General features: G+C 44.6%; 1 protein-coding gene across 2 annotated transcripts in view; it reads right to left on the minus strand.

Moving 5' to 3' along the window:
* Positions 1-21,963, minus strand: part of VAV3 (vav guanine nucleotide exchange factor 3) — a 166,654-nt gene that overhangs the window by 130,269 nt on the left and 14,422 nt on the right. For both annotated transcript variants that reach the window (XM_086753708.1, XM_086753707.1), the window contains exon 2: positions 2,175-2,291. In XM_086753708.1, the coding sequence (XP_086609834.1) occupies positions 2,175-2,291 (117 nt within the window). The remainder of the gene's footprint in view (positions 1-2,174; positions 2,292-21,963) is intronic.

Raw genomic sequence — 21,963 nt, forward strand, 5'->3', positions numbered from 1 at the left:
CTTCGCGGATACTCTCAGCCAACCATACAAACACGACACTTAAACCATAGAAATAACTCAACATAAGGCTACAGGGGTAATTTTCTCCTCCACTTTCTCAATGGCCTCAAGCTCCCCAGCTGCTTTAGGAAGCTGGCCACGCGCTCATTTGCGGAGGCAAGCAAAATACAGAGACGAGCCTACCTAAACACAGCATCTTGCAGCCTCCACTCGCGCGTGGCAAGCTTCCACACCAGCACGCACTGGAAACAGCGGAGCAGCACAGCCGTTATGCACCCAAAAACGTGCCCAGTGTGCGAGGATGGCGCAGGCACGTTCCACTGAGCACCTCCGCACCAGCGGCCATTACTGCGCACGGTCAGCCTCCATAAAGAACCCCGCACACCGGTGTCCGACAGATCTGACGCTGCCTTTTTACCTGCGAGCTTTCCAAGAAAGGTGACAACGGCCTCTGAAGAGGCCGAGACAAGAGAAACCATTGCGGGTAAGGACTATCGCCAGCACTAAAATGGAAATATCCGTACCGGGAATCACTAATTCGTTTGTGCCACACCGTCGCAACAAACACGGTAAGAAATCCATGTCTCTGCATCCAACTTGACTTGAAGATGAGAAATAAAATACCAACTATCATGGAAGGAAGACAGATTTGGAGTTTTTTAACAGTTATTCTACTCAGATACAATTGTATTCTAAAATAAATGCTGTTAAAATAGGGCCAGAAACGTATTTGCTGGGTTAAATTCAGCCTTAATTCAGAACTTGTGTATTCAATGATAGAGCAATAATAATTTACCCTGCAAAACACTTCTTCCAAAACTAGACTGTATCAAAAAACAGGCTGGTTACGTTTACATGGCACAGATGTGAAACTCTCAGAAATTAATCAGAACATAAAACAACAAAAAGTTTCTGTGCATTAAGCATAGGTATCAAGGATCTGAAGCAAGCATTAAGATTTGATTTACTAAACACCTTAAATAACTTATTGCTAGCACACACAAAAAAATAAGCCAAATAACTTTAATTCCTCTGCTACCTGCACAATCAAAACAAAAGCAAATTTCAGTTTTAATAAGCAATACACTAAATTTGTAAGAAAGACCACATTTTAACAAAAGCTTTGTCTTAAATATGAATTATGAGAACAAGAGATGTTCAGCGTATGTAAAGAACAAGTAGAATTACCAGGTTTATCTAATTTTGTACTCAAAGGACTTAAAACCAGACAAAAGATTCACAAAAATAATTCGCTATTTTGGTTAACAGTAATCACTGAACCACTTCAAACACCCCGTCATTGCAGCCCCGATTCACGCTTGCGCTCTTACATCATCTTACAAAAAGAGCAGCACGTAGAAATTATTTAGTAAAAGTAGGATCTCTTAAAAAAGAATAATGCTTGAAATATATGACATTTGAATAAATAACTATTTTTGGTGCTACTTCAGGTAATTTTTAGACTCTTTCCTGTGAAATTAGGGTAATGATACCCTATGACTCAAAAGCAGAAACCGAAGCTGAACTGAACACACGCTGGCAATGGCAGACCAAACAGATACAGCTGCAAACAATGACCTGGAAAAAGCTTTTTAACTAATCACAGGCTTACAGAATGTACTTTAGGCTGCGTAGAGTCACATTAACCCACCCCACAGCTGTGTCTGAGCTTTACAGCAGGTTAGAAAAAGCCATAGATTTTAAAATTACTTGTAAAAAAGAACATTTACAAGGGCAGATAAATGGGCGAATTTCAAGCACGTGACACTGAAGAAATACGCTCTGTGCCATGGGGTCTTACAATGCACAGGCCTAGGGTTCCTGATTCCACTCCCTTATGTCAGAAGTTATTTCACCAGACAGCACTCACCTACAGTTTGCCATCTTCACACATTTCATCTACCTTTAACTCAGCATCTTACAATCTGGTTTTTTTAATTTATCTATGCTTCTCACACCGTCAGGACTTTCCTCTCGGGGATTTTTCTCCGCCCTTTATAAGCCCCTCCAACGTAAATCTAATTCTTCTGCTTTCTTAATTCTTACCCACTGCTTTTTTACCAGTGAATGCTCAAGTGTTAGTCAACTACTACACCACATCTACCGTGAAAGTCTTCTCTTCCCAAGCAGCAGAACACAGGCGTTACTCAGGGTATAATTAAAAAGATCCTTACCTTTCCAAAATCTCTCACATCAAACAAATCGAATGCTTCAAAAAGTTCACTTTTCTTCATCCCAAATATTTCACAACATGCCGAAAGAAAAGTCCTTATATTCTTCAAGCAAAGAAACTAGGGGAAAGAAAACAAAAACACTAAGAATCAAGCGTGTCAATTAGCAACTTGTGTACTCACTTTGGTCACAAATACATTACAGAATTCACCGATACGACTATTTGTAAGTCAGCACTTCCACTATGCGGTGATCTTCCACTGGTTCTAATTCAGCCATAAAAGTTTCCTTCAGACTCAAAAGCGTTAACCAAATTCGGAGCAGACACTTTGTGAACAGAAGTATTTTCTCTATTTTTACATAAACAAAGAGAAATGACAATATGCTGCTAGATACAAATCAGTCTAAATACAGACTTACTTTTTCGTTCTTTACAGACAGCATTGAACAAAACAAATAAAATTACCTTTATAAAGTTATTTTAATATGAGAAAGCTATTCTTTGCATGTACATCAATTGTCTCCAGCTGTTAAGATGAAAGTCAAGTCTGCATGCCTGATGAACACACGTGCACTGTTTTAAGACACTAAAGAGATCGTGAATACGTGAATGGAGTTAAATCCAGCTGGCTACCGGTCACAAGTGGTGTTCCCCAGGGGTCGGTGCTGGGGCCTGTCCTCTTCAATATCTTTATTGATGACCTGGATGAGGGCATTGAGTGCACCCTCAGTGAGTTCGCAGATGACACCAAATTGGCTGGGAGTGTGGATCTGCCTGGGGGTAGTGAGGCCCTCCAGAGGGATCTGGACAGGCTGGAGAGCTGGGCTGAAGCCAACGGGATGAGGTTCAACAAGACCAAACGTCGAGTCCCGCACTTCGGCCACAACAACCCCAGGCAGTGCTGTAGGCTTGGGGCGGAGTGGCTGGAGGACTGTGTGGAGGAAACGGACCTGGGGGTACTGAGTGATGCTCGGCTGAGCATGAGCCGACAGTGTGCCCGGGTGGCCAAGAAGGCCAACGGCATCCTGGCCTGCATCAAAAACAGTGTTACTAGCAGGAGCAGGGAGGTAATTGTCCCCCTGTACTCGGCACTGGTGAGGCCACACCTCGAGTGCTGTGTTCAGTTTTGGGCCCCTCACTGCAAGAAAGACGTTGAGGCCCTGGAACGCGTTCAGAGGAGGGCTACGAAGCTGGTGAGGGGTCTGGAGCACAGGCCTTATGAGGAGCGGCTGAAGGAGCTGGGATTGTTCAGTCTGGAGAAGAGGAGGCTCAGGGGAGACCTTATAGCTCTCTATAACTTCCTGAAGGGAGGCTGTAGTGAGCTAGGGGTCGGCCTTTTCTCTCGTGTAGACAGTGATAGAACTAGAGGCAATGGTTTCAAGCTGCGCCAGGGGAGATTCAGGCTGGACATTAGGAAATATTACTTCTCGGAAAGGGTAGTCAGGCACTGGAATGCACTGCCCAGGGAGGTGGTGGAGTCACCGACCATGGGGGTGTTCAAGAAACGTTTGGATGTTGTGTTGAGGGATATGATTTAGCTGAGAAGTATTGGTGATGGTTGGACTGGATGATCTTTTAGGTCTTTTCCAATCTTGATAATAATTCTGTGATTCTCCAGCTGGAACGCAGGATTGGATGAAATCCGCAATTGAGAAGTCATTTACAATTTTTCGAGTGGAGATTTAATGTCCTCAAACCACCTTCATTTCTGTGCTGAACCAAAGGCTATTTCCCTTGAAGTTATCCACATGCATGAATGAGCATCTGAGTCTGGAAAAGAATAAAGCTTCTGCCACAATGCTCTCCTTCTACGGCTTTTAATGCATTTTCCTGTAGACTCGTTTTTGAAAGCCCTTACCAGTACAAAAGACAACAACTACCAACAGCATTGCATTAATTAGAGAGGGATAGCTAAAAAATGCATTATCCATTCGTGATAACTATCAGCACCATAGGGTGCTAGTACCTTATGAGGACATCAGCTCCAAAAAGATGTTGTTGCTGAGTCTTACTATCCACTACGCAGCACAGTCCAAAAGCTTATAAATACCGTATTTGCTTTTGGACTGAGAATCATAGAATCGTTACGGCTGGAAGGACCGTTAAAGCCCACCCAGTCCAACCCCCCTGCCAGGAGCAGGGACATCTCCAACCAGATCAGGTTGCTCACAGCCCCGGCCAGCCTGGCCTGGAATGTTTCCAGGGATGGGGCATCCACCGCCTCTCTGGGTAACCTGGGCCAAAATGCCATTTCAAATGACCCCGCACTGCGCTTTGGATACATGTGTTAAAAGCACTGATACAGCAACTCAATACTAAAACCAAGTTCCTGGAGTTCTCTATCTTACAGTGGATTCGTAAAAATAAGGATTGTTTACATTATGATACACTATAGAATTGCTACACGTTCCAACATAATGCTGTTTATAAAAGCACTATTTTTGATAATAATAGAGTCACAGTCATCGCCGTCCTGAGTGCAAAGTCATGAATACCCAGACTGCCCACTCAGATCAAATACGGCACTGCTTTACCTTCAGCACGAGACAACAAAATACCAGCTCACCGGGGAGCCTAACTTCACGCCGTGCGCAGAACTCAGCAGCCAGACTCAGAAAAAGCAGAGCAGCTGATAGAGCAGACTTACAGCAGCGTTACACACGTGAAAGCACTGATCGAGGGAGAGAGGCTGAAAGAGTAGACAACTCTAGTGAACCGTCGTGGACATCAAGCCAACAGCCGACAAACTCACCGCAAAGCATCACAAAAGCAACCTCTGCACCAGCCGATGCTCCCAGGAAGGCGCCTGTGACCAACAACTGCCCCACGGAGCCTACAGGGCCAGGGGTGTACCAGGGTCTTTTATTATTTTTCTTAAAATTTTTTTTTTTTTTTAAAAAGCCATTATTATTTTTCTTAAAAGCCATCAGGGGCCACTAGGTTTGTCCAACATAGAGTCAACCTGAATACCGATTTACTTTCCTACACTGCAATTCTCACAAGCACTGGCAAACGTTTTCCTCACTGGAAAACTCTGCTGCCTTTTTACAACCTAAGACTGGAGTTTAGATTAGTGCTGAAGTCTGGCAGGGCAAAGAAAGCTTACAGCTGCGTTATGTTGTTCACCTCTAAAGAGAGCAAGTTCAGGGAGAGACAGGGGCTGGCACGGGCGTAAGTCTGGCCTAGATTCACCACAGAGCATTTCAGCGAGTTGCCTTCAGCTGCTTAATAGAGCTAAAAACCGTGTAACCTAGCAGCAGTTACGCACAAAACGCCCTTCCCATTCTGCAAAGACCTAACAGAGGTCTCCTACAATGAAAGATCAAGATGGCAGCATTTTTTCACCAAGATTTATCGGTTACTTCAAAATTGGAGGGAACTTTGTGACACCAGCCTTTTCTGTTTAAATTATCATTACTATTAATTATATGCCAATAGATGGGAGAGCATATGACAAGAAATTAAGCTTCCCTTAGCCCGCGTATTTTAAAGGAAATGTTAAAGTACCTACAGTGTAAGTAATAAATTAAATTATTTGGAATATTCTAACAGAGAACCAAAGAAGAATCTAATCCCCTATTCCCTCCCCCCCTTTTTTTTTTTTAAATACTCACTAATTCATGATGTGGCAAAGTGCACTTAACATGTATGTTAAAGAGACCTGACATAATTAGAATGTAGTATTCGTGTGACAACACAGCAGTTACATGACATTCCTTGCAGGCCCTAGAAGCCACACGCGAAGCACTAAGTCAAACCTACCTGCGCTGGAGATGGGCCCACGTCACCAGCGAGCGTGCGCCAAGCAGCGCCTCTGCAGAACAGGCCTCCTGACAAAACATCTCCCCCCCGACAGCTCGCAGACTGCTTCGTGAATTCAGGTGGGCACCTAATGATTCAGCGTCCATCAATTTCCTCGTGTAAAATGGAAATGAAAGGGTTCTCACTAGACTGTTAAGCTAACCACAGTAGCTACCAGGATAAAACTGCAAGACCACTAAAACAAAAAAGCTGTTCATATTTATATGCACACATTGCAACAAAATGTATGAGGGGGGAAAAAAAATAAATCTTCAAAAAGAGCTCATTCCATGCTACTCGTGTTTTGGAAAAGTTACTTGATTATACTACCCAGAAAACTTTCAGAAAGATTTCCAAAACTTTATATTGCAGTCATCTAAAGAAACAAATTTTCCTCAATGAAAACAAAGATTTTTATCACTGTGGTTACTGTATGAGAAGCACAAATTAGTAAAAGAAACCTCCAAATTAAAAATGGGCATAGACCTAAAATCTAGGAAGTGCTATGGAACACAACCGCCCTCGCTGGCAATAAGGCAAAGAGACACACCGACACCGTCACAGCCCGCCGAGGTTCAGGGCCCTGAGAACGATCTTCAGTATCAGCAGATTTTCACAACGTTTCGAAAGCGCCGTAATGTTTCACAGCATGAGTACTTACACTGCTGCAAACCCATGATTTGCCACTGTCAGGGCTGCTGAAATGGTACAACTCTTGCGATAAACCACTGCGGGTTTATGGAAGAGATTAGAGGTTTAGTGGCTTCTGGTTCATCCTGCATTAAATTTAATTTTGTAAGAGGCACTAACACAACATTTACTGAAATAAAAAGCAAGTTTGCAAAAAAAAAAAAAAATTCTACCACCAAAAAAAGCAGGTCTGGTTTATATAATTGGGACTGTATTTGAATGCAAAGCAAAAGAGAGTAGGCAAACTAAATTATACTAAGTTCCTCAGAAAAAAGCATGCTGGTTTTTGCTGCTTCACACAAAAAAGAAACATTTATTTGAGGCTTTTTCAACACAGTACACGGTTATGTGTGCTGACAGAAACGTATAGAAATATTGTACAAAGGGTCCCCAACAGAAATGACTAATTAGGCACAAAAAGCACAGGCAGGATTGCAGCTGCCCACAGGGAAGAAGGATTTCTGAGGGCAGGCTTCTCATGAAGTGAAAGAAGAAATGCAAAAGAAAAGGGGAGACGGGGGGGGGGGAGCGCAGAATCTATTCCGTGTATCCTCTATTCATCTGATCTTAGCGGTATTGCTCAGAAAAGACATTTCGGCACCGAAGGGCCTCAGCGGAACAGAGGTCTATTGGGTACAGACCATAACGCTCAGCACCTTTTGCACTGAAAGCACTGCTAAGGGCGCTCAGAGACCGACACAAAGAGCTCCGAAGATCAAATTCTGCCACCAGGCACGTGCAGGGAATTCCAGCGTAGCGACACCAGCCAAGCAAGCGGAACCTGAAAGGCCAAGAAATAACAAGTATTTGGGAAAGATGGACATCTAATCCACTTTCAGCTTCCTTTTTATTTTTAAAGTTACCAATAATGGAAAAAAAAAAACCAGTCATTCGTATTTCTTTCAGCTTCCACCCCTTTTTATTAGGGTGAGTTACTCACAAGCAAGGAAGAAAGCTGAGGTAGCTGGCAGTTCCCTTCTGGTTGTACCAAGATCAACAGAGTTCTCACAGCACGTAGGGGACACCCGGAACACGCACCAAACAGAGGACGTACGGAAGCCTGGCCACCTGGCACAGACTGTAGAGACTCTAGGCTGTAAGGGGCATTAAACCAAAACGCGTAACTGCCACTCTGTGTCAGGGAAGGTGGGGTTTCCAACCTAATTCACTTCTGCAGACATTGTATGCCTCTCCCTTCCCAACCACACTTTCCAGGCCTTTTTTCCATCTTGCGTTCACGGCCCCTCACAGACTTCAGGAGGCTCCCAGTAACTGTATGAGAACGGAGGCCAGTGGCTCCGAGCAACCTGATCCGGTTGGAGATGTCCCTGCTCCTGGCAGGGGGGTTGGACTGGGGGGGCTTTAACGGGCCCTTCCCACCCAAACCATCCTGTGATTGTATGATTCTATCACGTAGAAGCTATGGTGGAAGAGTAAGAACACAGAAAAAGGAGGAGCCACATGTCCACTAAATCCGCCTTGCCTCCTGTGGGAGAAATAAGGCACATCAATGAGAGAATGTCCAGAAGTCTTCCCCTCCAGTTCCTGCTCTAAACGGCATCACTCTATAAACTACACAGCTGCAGCCACTCACCTCTGCCCACTCTTCAAACAGCCCGAGAGGTACACCCCAAAAATGGTGGGGTTTATGTAACAGCCAGCATAGCATTTCATCACTAAAATAGTTGAGGAAAGGCCAGACACTCAAAACAAGCGTATAAAAAGGAAGTAATCCGATGAGCAAATTTGGCTTTAACTCGCGCGTCTCAGAAGGCACAATCACTGTTTGTGATTTCTCAGACACCGCTGTTAGGTGCAAGGGGTACACACAGGCCTGTGAAAATGGGAGATTTTTCCATCAGTCATCTACGGTCTTAGGAAAGCAGAGTTACACCGGAATAGACGAGGAGCAGATCATTCCACCGCACAGGCGGTGGAAGCAGGGACGGGGATCCTGGGAAGAGTACAGGGACGCTGCCCGGTGTGTAGGGATGGGGTCAGGAAGGCCACGGCGTGGCTGGAGCGGAGCTTGGCAAGGGATGCGAAGAAAAATACGAAGGGCTTCTACAGGTACGCCAGCCAGAAAAGGACGGTCAAAGCCCTGGTGAGCAGGGCTGGCAAACTGGTAACAGAAGGCTGAGGTACTCAACAACTTTCTTGCCAGTCTTCACCAGAAACCTCTCTTCCCACACCTCTCCAGTGGATGGACCACAAGACAGGGACTTGGCAAACAAAGTCCCCGCCCCGGTAAGAGGAGATCAGGTCTGTGACCACCTGAGGAACCTGACCATATGTAAGTCTATGGGATTGGACGAGATGCATCCCAGAGTCCTGAGGGAACTGGCTGATGTAGTTGCCAAGCCACTCTCCATGATATTTGAACAGTCACGGCAATCAGGTGAGGTCTCTGCTGACTGGAAAATGGGAAACATTACACCCGTGTTTTAAAAGGGAGGATCCTGGGAACTACCGACCTGTCAGCCTCACCTCTGTGCCGGGGAAGATCATGGAATAGATCCTCCTAGAAGCTATGCTGAGGCACGTGGAGGAGTGTGAGGTGACTGGAGACAGCCAGCATGGCTTCACCAAGGGAAAGTGCTGCCTGACCAACCTAGTGGCCTTCTCTAATGGAGTCACTACATCAGTGGACAAGGGAAGAGCTATGGATGTCATCTATTTGGACTTCTGTAAGGCCTTTGACATGGTCCTCCACAACATCCTTCTCTCTAAATTGGAGAGATATGGATTCGATGGGTGCTCTGTTCAGTGCATGAGGAATTGGTTGGATGGTCACATTCAGAGGTTAGCAGCTCAATATCCCGATGGAGATCAGTGTCCCTCAGGTACATTGATCTTCATCACTGAGATAGAGAATGGGATTGAGTGCACTCTCAGCAAGTTTGCAGACAATACCAAGATGAGTGATGTGGTCAACACGTCTGAGGGACGGGATGCCATCCAGAGTGACCTTGACAAGCTCGAGAAGAGGGCCCATGTGAACCTCATGAGGTTCACCTCAAGGCCAAGTGCAAGGTCCTGCACATGGAACATAGCAATCCCCAGTATCAATATCGGCTGGAAGATGAAGGGATTGAGAGCAGCCCTGAGGAGAAGGACATGGGGGTACCGGTGGATGAAAAGCTGGACATGAGCCATCCATGTATGCTTGGAGCCTAGAAGGCCAGATGCATCCTGGGCTGCATCAAAAGTGTGGCCAGCAGGTCGAGGGAGGGGATTCTGCCCCTCTACTCCGCTCTGGTGAGACCCCACCCGGAGTACTGCGTCCAGCTTTGGAGCTGTCAGCACAGGAAAGACATCAACCAGTTGGAGAGGGTCCAGAGGAGAGCCACAAAAATGATGAGAGGGCTGGAGCACCTCTCCTGTGAGGAAAGGCTGAGAGAGCTGGGGCTGTTCAGCCTGGAGAAGAGGAGGCTCCGGGGAGATCTTTCAGTACTTAAAGGGGGCTTATAAGAAAGACGGGGAGAAGCTCTTCAGCAAGACCTGTTATGATAGGACAGGGGTAATGGTTTTAAAAGAGAGGGAGGCAGATTCAGACTGGGCATAAGGAATAAATGTTTTACACTGAGGGTGGTAGAGCACTGGCCCAGGTTGCCCAGAGAGGCGGTGGATGCTCCATCCCTGGAAACATTCCAGGCCAGGTTGGATGGGGCTCTGAGCAACCTGATCTGGTTGGAGATGTCCCTGCTCCTGGCAGGGGGGTTGGGCTGGGCGGGCTTTAATGGCCCCTTCCCACCCAAACCATTCCACGATCACTGCCATAACACTTACATGCTCTTCCTACACCTCAGCACTTACTCCAAAACATGGGCTCCTGACCTTCCCTGGCATTTCTGGGATGCCAATGAGGACAGATTAGCTGGAAATACCTCATTTTGATTTCCACTCTGTTCCTGAGAATATATGCAAAAAGGAAAATAATGCACTTGCATCTCTTAAGCAAGAGGAGAAATGTGAAAATTGCCATAGTGGATTTATCTGGAAAATTGCTTTCCTACATTCTGTCATCAAGATTGACATGTGCAAGTTGTTTCAGTGAAAGAAAGCACCAAAACAGAAGAATTTGTCTCCTCAAAGTTTCCTTCAAAGAAGTTGGTTAATGCCGCGAGGGTTGCAGATTTTTCTATTCTCACTTGTTTCAGTATTTGCTGCAACAACTGCGTTGCCAGGAGTACCATAAATTCCATCCTAACGCTGTTTGGATCCTGATAAGTCCAAATCTAAGAGAGAAATTCAGGAAGCAGCAGCAAAACCAAAATTTGACCTTGAACCTATGTACATAAAAAAGCAACAGTAACTAGAGATACAGATCCCAGGGTTTCATCAGCTCCTGCATAACGCGTGTGCACAGGCAATGTCTAGCTTCCTTTAAATTCTTTCAGCCACATCCAAGAAAATCAGGTACTTACAGCTGCAGCGGCTCATAGATGAAGGGCTCCTTTCCGCGAGCCAGGCTGGACAGTTCCCTGACACGTGCCATCCTTGACAGACCAGCACCTTACATCTCTAATTAGAGAACACTTTTTTTTTTTAAATATCTATATGTTCATTGACACCAGATTACTAGGTACTCAGATAAAGCAAGGGCCCTCTGTGGTACTGCCAGAATTGTACGTTCAGGGTTAACAATTCAACGCAGAAATCACTCCTGGCTCCTTCACAGATTTCAGCAGCCAAAGCACACTAGATTAGTTCTGCTCTGCCAGCAGGAGTAATTACCACTATAGGCAGTAAAAAATAGCTGTCAGGATTTTAAGTGAATGGAGTACAGACCCACTGATGAAGTCTTAATTCAACATCTATTAATGTCTTTTCCTGAGCCAGCAAGAGGGGTACGAGCAACATCAGAGACACGAATGGAAGCTGTAACATTTCTATTATTCCCACGCTTGCCGTTTTCCTTGTACAGATCCTTAAATCCAGAGTCCAGAGGCTACGCAATGCAGAAGGGCCATAAGGAATTTCAAGACCAAGTCCATGCAAGAGGATGAGTGCTCCTATTTTCAGTCAGCAAATGAAAGCTGCAAGGCTGTCTCCAGAGATTTTTTTTGGTTTAAAGGGTCACAACACCACAAGTAAGCATTATTCTTTTTCTTACTCTTCGATAAAACATATTAACTTGTAAATTATATTTTAAAAAAGAGAAATGAACGCACACAGGAAGAACACATCACTTCCAGCAAAGGAATTCAGTTCTAGGCTCTGCATTTGGCCTCCTGCTCTGCAAACCATCATTCAGGTGATCGCTATTTTTAAAGGTCCAAGCAGAAGCAAACCACCCAAATATTAACCAGTCCCTAACCTTTGCTCTCCGGAAGACGACAAAGCAGACACACTACTAACGACAGAGGAGACAGCGCAGTGAGTTCTGGAAGACGCAGGCTCATTAGCAGCATCTCATTAGCAGCATCTCAGCAGCTTACAGCCCATACATTAGCTCTCTCTACAGCCACTTAAGGAGAGAATCATTTTTGGGTGACAAAACATGCACGACTGGTATCGTCACGTAAGTGTGAAGAATTTTGCTCGGAAATGTGCTATGCAAGAACAACAGACATTACTTAATTGAGAGAACTCCGTCATTTCAGAGAATTAAGGGCTAGCTAGGCAGATCTGTAGCATCACGAGCTTACTAGATGTGGGCACTCTTTGAAAGCCTGTACAAGGCAGAGGATGCTGTATGAACTATAAAACATATTAAATGCCTTTGAACCACTGGTAACACAGTATGAATATTAATAGCATGTTCTTTATTTGCTCAGTTAATGTAGTAATTAAATATTCATAGAAAAGCTCTTCTTAACATTCCTAGCTGACTACTATTCAACTGTACGCATTGCATTTTGGCTTGAGCATGGAGTTGTGTTTACGTGCATTTGCTCTTCTCCGTGCTTCAAAGAAAGAAAATGGAAATTGAAACTTTGAAAAAAAAAAAAAAAGCTGCGGAAGCACAAAGGATGCTCAGCCTTTACTAGCACTGATTCAGGGTGAACAGAGGGCAGGGGGAAAAAGAGCTGAGGACTTGTCACGCATTCCTGACTCTCTCCTTGGCTATGCCGGCACTAGAGCATTGGTTAAGCAAGGGAGGACAAAGCAGCATTTAAATTCTCTGTTCCTTCAGTCAAGTGCTCCTACAAGCCATGAAACTGGCAACTTCCAGGCAACAGTCACCGAAACACAATCAGCACACAGCACCCGTGTCCTATCACGTGCATCAGAACAGGAGTCACTAGCCTGCCTGAAGAAGGAAAAAACTTCTCAACTTTACCTACTAAAGAGGGAAAATACGAGAGCTTCGGGAAAGCACGCAGTCACTAAACATGTGGGAATTTTTTAGACCACAGAGTCCCAGCTACAGGAATTCCCCTAGTATAACTGGCAAGGGGCATGGGTGGGAACTCAGGACAGCATCCTATCGCAAAGGGCAGGTTTTTGAGGAGCCCTTTGTTCCCCACTAGCAAGACCTAGCGAGTCTATTCTGCAGAACCTTCTCAAAGAGAACCGCAACTGGAACACAGTACTAAGTACGCGAAGCGCACGCAGATTAGTTAGGGGTCTCCTTCCTTAGTTACCTTTCCAAATGACGAGCCCTATCTGTCTTGCATCCAAGAGTTCCATCCCTAAAATGTCTTTCACCGAGGATCTCCGTGTCTCACAAACAAATGCAAAAAGAAGGAAGACAAAGGGAACACGGCAAACAGTCCAGAGGAGAACAAGAATAGGAGGAAGAGAGCAGCAAGGAAATGGAAAGAGGACCGCAGGAAATGCACAGGAAAGGGACAGACACACGGTGAAACAGAAGTTTAAAAAAAATAAAACAGATGAACAAAGGTCCAGCGGGAAAAAACACTCACATAGAAAGAGACTTGACTCGGTAATGACTAAATTGTGAGAAAATGTAAAATAAAAGCCATACACAAGAAAATGATGTCTTAAAATTTTTATATTAAAATGCTTCAGGAAAAGCTATTTATGAAACTGCCATTTAAAGTAAGACAGGGGTCACCGCGCTCTAAATTGTATTTACAATTGTGACATGGAAAATGCTTCTGTAAGGGGAAGGACCGTAAAGGACACTGATTTTCTGCTGAGATGTACTGTCATCGATCCGAACGCCGGGTTCCCAATCACTCACATTAGCAGTTGTATGAAACTTTTCCAGACACAGAAACCTCAAAATCTACATCTGCTCAGTGTATTTAAACTTACTGGTCACGGGGACAGCCAAGGGGGAAGAAAAAACCTAAACCCTACAGCCCAATACATTTAAACAGCAAAATGCATGGAAAATCTCAAACAAATTAGAATTCAATGTTTTCATATCAGAGAAAAAAAAAAAATAGATGCACACAATCGAACCACCAAAAAGCTGACAGCTACAGTGTGAAATAGAGCTCTTCACACTGACGCCAAAAGAGAACACCCAACACATTCGTTTCATATTGTTAGCTTGGCACGCTAAGATGCTGTTTCCACTGTATCTTAATATTTTTTACTCATGACTGTGTTTGGTTTTTACAAATCTCTAATGTTAGTGTCATAACATCAGAAGACATCTCACTGTACCTACACCTGTGCAAGGGAAATTGATTTTGGGGTGACTTCTGTGTGGCAAAAGACTTTCACAGAAGCTAAAGGTCCCTGCTCAGAATTCACCTGAAGGATTCACACTTTACTTCTGTTCCTTTACAGAATCACAATCCCTTTCGCTACTTCTACCCCACCCCTAAAATAAGCACCACTGAATCCATCACCTGAACCGGGATCTCCTCTGTGAATAAATTGTGGCGCTGGTGCCCTGGACACAGGCCCTACAAGGCCAGACCTGGACCTCAACTATCCAATTCCTTTAAAAAGACTTACAGGGTGGATTTTTTTAAGACCAGTTTTTAAATTAGCATGTACTGGCTTGTTCTCTTCTAAGCACTTTAAAAGGTCTCATAGCAGTCAACACTGAATCCTGCATGGAAACACAACACAAAAGAGGAAAAAATAAATCTTCAAAGGGTTAGTCAGTGTCCATTAAAGGTGAACCTAACCCAAATAACTCCTGTGCTCTTCTATTTCTTATTTGTAGATCACATAGATCACGTACTAGGTCTATGATTTTCAACATTCTCATTACCATTCATTAGTGTTAACATACATGATTCGTGAAATATTTTTAATATTTTCTCAAATTGCATATGACTAGTCTTTTCCAAGCCCTTATGACCATGGAATGAATCACTAGCAAGACCTTCAGGATGCAGTAGCTCTCTACAAATCGCCAAATACCAACACGGCTGCCCTCCAGTTACCTATTTTTAAAATCCACTGTTCTATTTTTGCCAGTGTGTCACTTCAGGTTTGCAGTTTATGAGATCATGCTCTGTGGCAAGGACGGAGGTTTCCGGTACATTCCGAGAACAATTCTCAAGGATCGCAAGGCAAGTAAGCAGAACAGCGAAGTCCAGAAGCCCAAGCCCAAACTACAAACCAGTGGGAACAGTGATGAAGGAAAAACAAACTCCAACAGTATATCTGCAGGATGGGAAGCGAAAGCTCAGCAGTCACAAAGTGTCCTGACCACATTTTTACACCTTGTGATATTATCTGGAGCTTTGACATATTGACCCAGCACCAAATGTCACCATTCACCCACGGAGCGTCGTACAGGTCAGATCTCACAGGCTGAGGGAGGAAGTCAAACTCTTAACAGCTCACACTTATCACAGGCTTGCGTGGAGCTCCATCTTACCAGGCTGAGAAAGTCAGATGCTTCTGCAGCCTTTATTACCGCATACACGGCATTTGAGCATTTCCCAGTAACAACGATTAATCTTTTAAAAGCAAACTCAGAGTTTGCTTTACTAGTCCCACGTTCTCAGGCAACACCAGGTAAAGCAAAGGGTACCAGATACATCACCTTTTTCTGCTCAGTCCTGAAATAAAACAGCCCAGGCTAGGGCGCTGCTCAAAGCTCACCGTCATTCACTGAGCGAGCAGCAGCTCTTCCACCCACGCGTCTCTCCTCAGCGAGGATGCTGAAGGTGTCACGTCTCCAGACCCAGACCTGAACCAAGGCTCAGACCAAGTGCTGAGCTCTTTGAACAGCCAAACAGTCAAAGCATGCTGGAAAGCAGAACAGCTGAACCCGTTTAACTATTTAACAAGGGGCTTTATCCCACCCTGTGGGATGGGCTTTCTGCCCCACTGCCTGGTATTAAAGAAAATTAAGAAGAGGACAGCCCTAAAATCTGTATTGCTCTTCATCATGGCAGCGAGGAAACAAAGTCATACAAGTTTATAATACAAATATTTTAACTATATAGACTATAGTAAATGGATAAAAAAGCAGCAGTGCCATTCCACTGCTAATGGAAAAATCATTTGTTATCTAGAGAGTGTTTGAATACATGTATTGAAGCGATTTCACCTCTGAAATGTCTTAAACTGTAAGCTGTCAGCACATAGGTAAAGATTAAAGCAAGAGAAATTCTAAATGTGATTAAAACCAGGGAATAACGATTGCACTACATGATAAATTCATTGTTATTACTGTATAAGTAATCTAATTACATTACTTACATAGTAAGAAAAAAATCATTTATAAAGCAATTACAAGCCTGCAGTAAAAACACTCCTCTTCCCTACACATCAAAAACGGGGTGGGGGGCCCAGGAACAGGGCCTCCATCTTTTTCAGTCGTTAGGCCACCGCGCCGAGGCGGTGAGAGGTCAGCACAGCGACCACCACGGCCCGCGTTGCTCTGCTGACTTCCCCAGTGGCTTCCCAGAGGCGTTGCTGGGCCAGGGAGGGCCCGGGGGGCAGCCCAGCTGCTGGGGACAGCCCCAGGACAGTGGGCAGCTGCCGGGAGGGATGGAGGGACGGATGGAGGCCACCGCCATGGCTGCTCACCTCCCCGCTGCCGCTGGAGGCCTTCGCCACACGCCGCCCGCCCTGCCAAACCTCTCCAACTACTGCCTGGCAAGCCCGGCAGGACCCACACGACACAGACTGGCTGAACAGGAGCCAGAATAAAGAGAAAAGATCATACCGGAGGCAAAATCCTCCAGCGCCCCAGCAAGCCTCATACTTCAGAGTGTGAAACAACTCCTAAGCAGCCGGTAAAATTGGCCGGGATGAGACATGCAACCCCAAACATCCACAGACCATGATCTTCCCAAACACCTGGCTCAGCGAGGGGAAGCACAGGGCCATTCGTTCCTCATGCAAGTTAGGAGACCTCGCGGCCAGGGTCACCTACACCTTGGGAGACCGGGTGGATCACACCAGGAGAACGGGAAGCCTAAGGCAACACAACTCCAGAAACATTTAACGCTTCCTGGTAACACAGACCAGTAAAGCAGTACTAAAAGCAGACGTGTACTATACTACAATTCAACATGTTTTGTCAACGAGATTTAACGCCGCACAGTGTTTTTAACCAGCGCACACCTCACCTCTAAGAACATGTTCTCAAACAGATGGCGTCACCCCGGGACCTGCAGGATCCGCACTACGTATAGAAGCATAGATATTTCAAGTAAAACACATGTATTTATTTCAACCTACAGTGAAGAAAAGTGTTTAACGCTATTTAATCGATAATTAATTACAATGTTCTAAAACTCTGATGCTTCATCTAACACACTACAGCAATTCTTTCAGAGGAAAGATCTATTTGGACGATTTCTAAGACTGATTTTTATTCGCTCCAATCATTTGGATTACTGCCTTACCTCAAATGAGAGTTAAAAACACTTCCAGTCTTAATGACACAGCTTTTGGAAATACTTTAAAGCTACTACATAGACCACACACAATTTGAAGTCTGGGTTTAAAAAAAAAAAACAAAAATCCAGCAGAACACATTTTCTAGGTCAGTTTGGAGAAGAAGTATTCCCTCTTGCTTGCTTTGAATATGCTACCTGCCACTTCCTTGGACACCTCTCTGTTTCCACACTGGGGAGGACACCAAATAACTTTCTCTTTCCTCAGGCCTCTCATATTCTCCCGCTACGTTGCCTCTTTTTGAAGCTGAAAAATCCTTCTTTTTCCATTGAGCTGTTCCTTACTGTTTCATCCCTTTGAAAACCTCTCACTGCCCTTCTCTGCACCTCTCTCATTTTATTACATCCTTTTTAAAACGGGAGACCACAACTACACAATACAGGAGCACTGCGGCTCATGCAGCGACTGCAGTAGCATAACGGGCCATGATGTATAACAGCATAATGAATGTTCTGGGCACAAAACAAGCCTCTGCAAATGCACTTTGCAGAAATCCTTGGGTGCTACATCCTCCACGGATGTCTGCCAGAATGGATTACTGTTCTGAAGAACCTGGTCCAGATGATGGTGAGATATTGAAGTGGATGAAGCAGTGGTTTGATCCGCAACTGCAACTCCTGGGATAAAAAGGACACAAAACCATTAATAGCTCTCAACTTCCAAAAACCCCCTGAGCGGAAAGTCAGTTAAAAATACAACTCTAAAAATGTAGAGACTAATGTCTTTGTACCCGCAACTGTTTTCCTCAGAGTCACTCTGAAACCCAGCCAGTGTTAGGCAAGCTGCACTTAATTTCCTTAGTGACATGTAACCTTCCTAATTAAGAAATCTGAGGTGAAATATAGATATAATGCAAGAATCAATAAGTTTTAGAACAAATTCTACTACCAGAAACATTAACTTACACCATCAACTTAAAATCAGGTGGTCCCTTAGGAAGCTGCAGTATGTCTCCTTCCTTAAGAAGGCTGACAAACACGGAAAGGTAAAGCCGACAGGAAATGTTTCAGCTGTACGTCATCCCAGGTCTTTGCTTCTAAAAGGCTGCATTCACTCACCCCAGCTGTCTGCCCACACGAAACGCACCACTGAAGGCGGCCCAAATTTGTGTGGGAGATGTGTCAAAATCACATAAACACCGACTTCCACTAGTATGAATTAACAGCTCTGATCATCCCGGCAGAGGCAAATGAGTGAATGCTCACGGAAATTCAACTGTCACCTCTATTTGTGGCGCACGCGACGTCAGAGCTGAATCACACCGACGCCTTGCCTCAGAGTAACCTCTGAAGCGCGCCGATGAACAGTCCAAAATTTTATTTCAAAGGATGTCAATTTGGCATCTCACAAAATAAAACACAACCATGAGCGTGGTCTCATGAGAAGGAAGGATACATATGAAAAGAAGAAAAAAAAATTAAAATTAAAACCTTAGAGCACATCAGTATTTATTAGACAGCCTAAAACAATCAAATGGTGAATAAACCGAATACTGCGAAAGCCCTGCAGCACAGTATAATTTAGAATTATCTGGACTCCCAGTCTGCTGAGCAATTTGCTACAGTACAATCAAGGTTTAAATGGAATGCACGGGCGCCAGTGAGCAGCCTGCATTACTAACCATACTACATGCTGAGTCTTAAGATACTCATATCCCATTTTTCTCCAATTCAATTTAGAAAACGATTCTTAGTTACCATTATAGAGATGGCTGTTCCAAACAGCTCATTATAAGCAATGTGAAGGCAGGTTCAGTAAAGAATCCAATATAATTGTTAAAAGATCTGGGCCTTGGTCTTCCGCAGGTGAAGTCCATGGGAGACCACAGAAGACCACACACGAAAGCTTCCTTGTCAACAAGAGACCAGCATGGAGCCCCAAGCGCAGACCAAGCTTAACGCCTCCACGCAGCCTCCAGTGCGCCGCCCCAGACCCCGTAACAATGAAACCCTCCAGCAGTGCAAAAGGCAACCAGCATCCTGGCAGAAAGCGTTATTGCCATTGTATATTGGCAGTTCCTGCAGCACAGATTACAAAAATGGAGGGGCGCTGACGAAGCCCAGGAGCAGCTGGTCAGGGCAGGGGCGAGAGCGAGACATCACGCACAGAGCGCTCCACCTCCACAACCACCCCGCGGGACTCTACCACCAATGCCTTGCCATGCACAACTATCTTGCCACCACGTATTTTCACTCTCTTGCTAGGCAATCACCTTGGTAAAAGAACTACAGAATAGAATAGCCTATCAAAATAGCAATTCTAATTATAAAAGTACAACGTGCTTCGAGTTTTGCCACATTATTTACTCCAAGTTCCAAGTGTCTGTAGATGAACCGTGTTAAGGATCATTTTAAAGCAGTTAAAGAACTCATCCCAGTCTTTAAGCTACTGACTTCCAGCTGAATGACTTCAGAACAACACTGCACGTATATTGGTGACCTCATGAAAAGCAAATTACCTGAACCATGGTTAAAAACACCTGGAAAAGGTGTTCCCCATCCCTGAAAGAAGTGCTGCGTAAATGATTACCGTTAGTTTCATGCTCATATTATCATCTCTGTTCAATTTACAAATAATATACGCACCAGTGCCAGAAATGTTCTACCACAGAGCGGACCTGAGAACGCTAACGTAGGAAGTCCTTATGCAGTGCTCTGCTGGTCTTCTGAACTTAGCGAAGAGGGCTGGATCCTGCCTATCCTATTTACAAAACTAATCCTACTGAAATCATAAAGTGCTCATAGGAACAAATGAATTCAATATTTACTATTTTAGCAACAGTGTGCACTAGCAGGATGCAGAATTTAACTTGGTTTTTTAAATAGATCTCTATCATCTTAAATTATTATCATCAACAAAATGCATGCCGAAACTGTAGCAAGACACTGGCTATTTGCACAAATCTACATAAAAATCAACAGTCACTTGTCATGGCTAAAAAACTTCTGCATGAGCAGTAACCTATTACTGGTTTTGGCACTGATGCCTGCATAAAGGAAAACATGGCAACATAACGTAGGGACAGTGCAAGCATTTGCCTGCCTGCAAGCTGCAGGCAACTATTTTTCAAACATATTATACAAAAGCGCACATTCAAAAGCAGTATGAACAGCTGCTACACCATACTTTCAGACCTCTGAACACGCACCAGCTTACTAAATTGCCTAACAGAACGTCACTTCAACACAAATGATTCCTTAGGCGGTGTTTTTAAATAACATATTGAATGCAAACATCATAGCTCAGCTCTAAGAACGTCTAGGAGGCCTAGATTTTGCTTAGGAAGCCTAGATTCAGCTCTGATTTTGTTTAGTATTTCGTTCTACAGACTATCTAGCTAAATACAATGAAATCTAAATAAAATACAGTACGATCCTGAACCAGTTACTAAAAGGCATAATAGCTTGGTGAGACAACAAAGCAGCTGGAGATTAGAAAGACTTTTCAAAAATCAATATATATGCAATTTGTAACTGGGAGTTTGTAATGACAGACCTTCCTCTGTCTCTCTGTGGAGATGGTTCTCAGCACAGGAGAAGGAATAAGAGTGGTTTTCAGACAAGCAGACACAATAACACTGCAAGGTTGAGTCCTGCCTCTAAGTCAGATAAGCAGAAGAGCGGCACAGAGTAGGAAAAAGTAGCAAAAGACAAACTTTTTTCATTTGTTGAAAGAAGACTACACAGTGTGAACAACTAGACAGAAAAAATATTCAGCAACATCCTTTTGAAGGGATCAGAATTGGTGAGGTTACGTGAAAGAGAGCAAACCGGCAAAAAAAATAGAATAGACCCTTGCAACTAGTTTTGTGGCTGTATGACTCAGGAAACACTTGTATTAAGATCCTGTTTGCTTTTTTCAGAAACCAGCATTTCTCCATTTGTGACAATAATATGCTGCTTCTCAAAACGCAGTTTTACACCACCAAAAGACCAGAAGCCAGTACACAGTGTGGTTGTGAAGCACGCAGCCAAACTTCGCAACGCTCGCTCGTTTCTAAACGAAACGAGAGCAGCTACGTGGGTATGGTCTACACCAAGGACTGGAAACTCCCAAGTCCGTGACTCATATACCCCGGCTGAGAACGGCTGTGCCGCACACAGCTGACCGAACTGACGGCTCCTCCGAATGCGATTCACGGGTCTACAAAACCTGCGTCGAGATCCGCTGCCCGCCAGAGGCCATCCCAAAGAGAGCCGAGCGTCTCCGTCCGTGTTCTTGGCAAACTCTCCCTCAGCCGCCCTGCTCGAGCCTTCCCACCTGCTTCAGGCCTCCTCACGGCGGAAAGGGGCAGCAGTCTGGCTCGTGGAGACACAAGTTACCCCAGCACCTGCTGAAGCCTGCTAAACGTATACGCTGCCAGCAACAAGCAACGCAAACCAAAGCTCGCAAATCTGTTCTCTGTAATTCACAGAGAAAACCACTCTAAGGATGGGAGGGGGACTAATAAACTGACCACCTTCTAGATGGTGTTTTACCGTGTCCGCTCTGTCCACTTATGGCAG

The sequence above is a fragment of the Chlamydotis macqueenii genome, chromosome 8 (assembly GCF_036417535.1).
Source record: "Chlamydotis macqueenii isolate bChlMac1 chromosome 8, bChlMac1.mat, whole genome shotgun sequence".
In the NCBI taxonomy this organism is placed as follows: Eukaryota; Metazoa; Chordata; class Aves; order Otidiformes; family Otididae; genus Chlamydotis; species Chlamydotis macqueenii.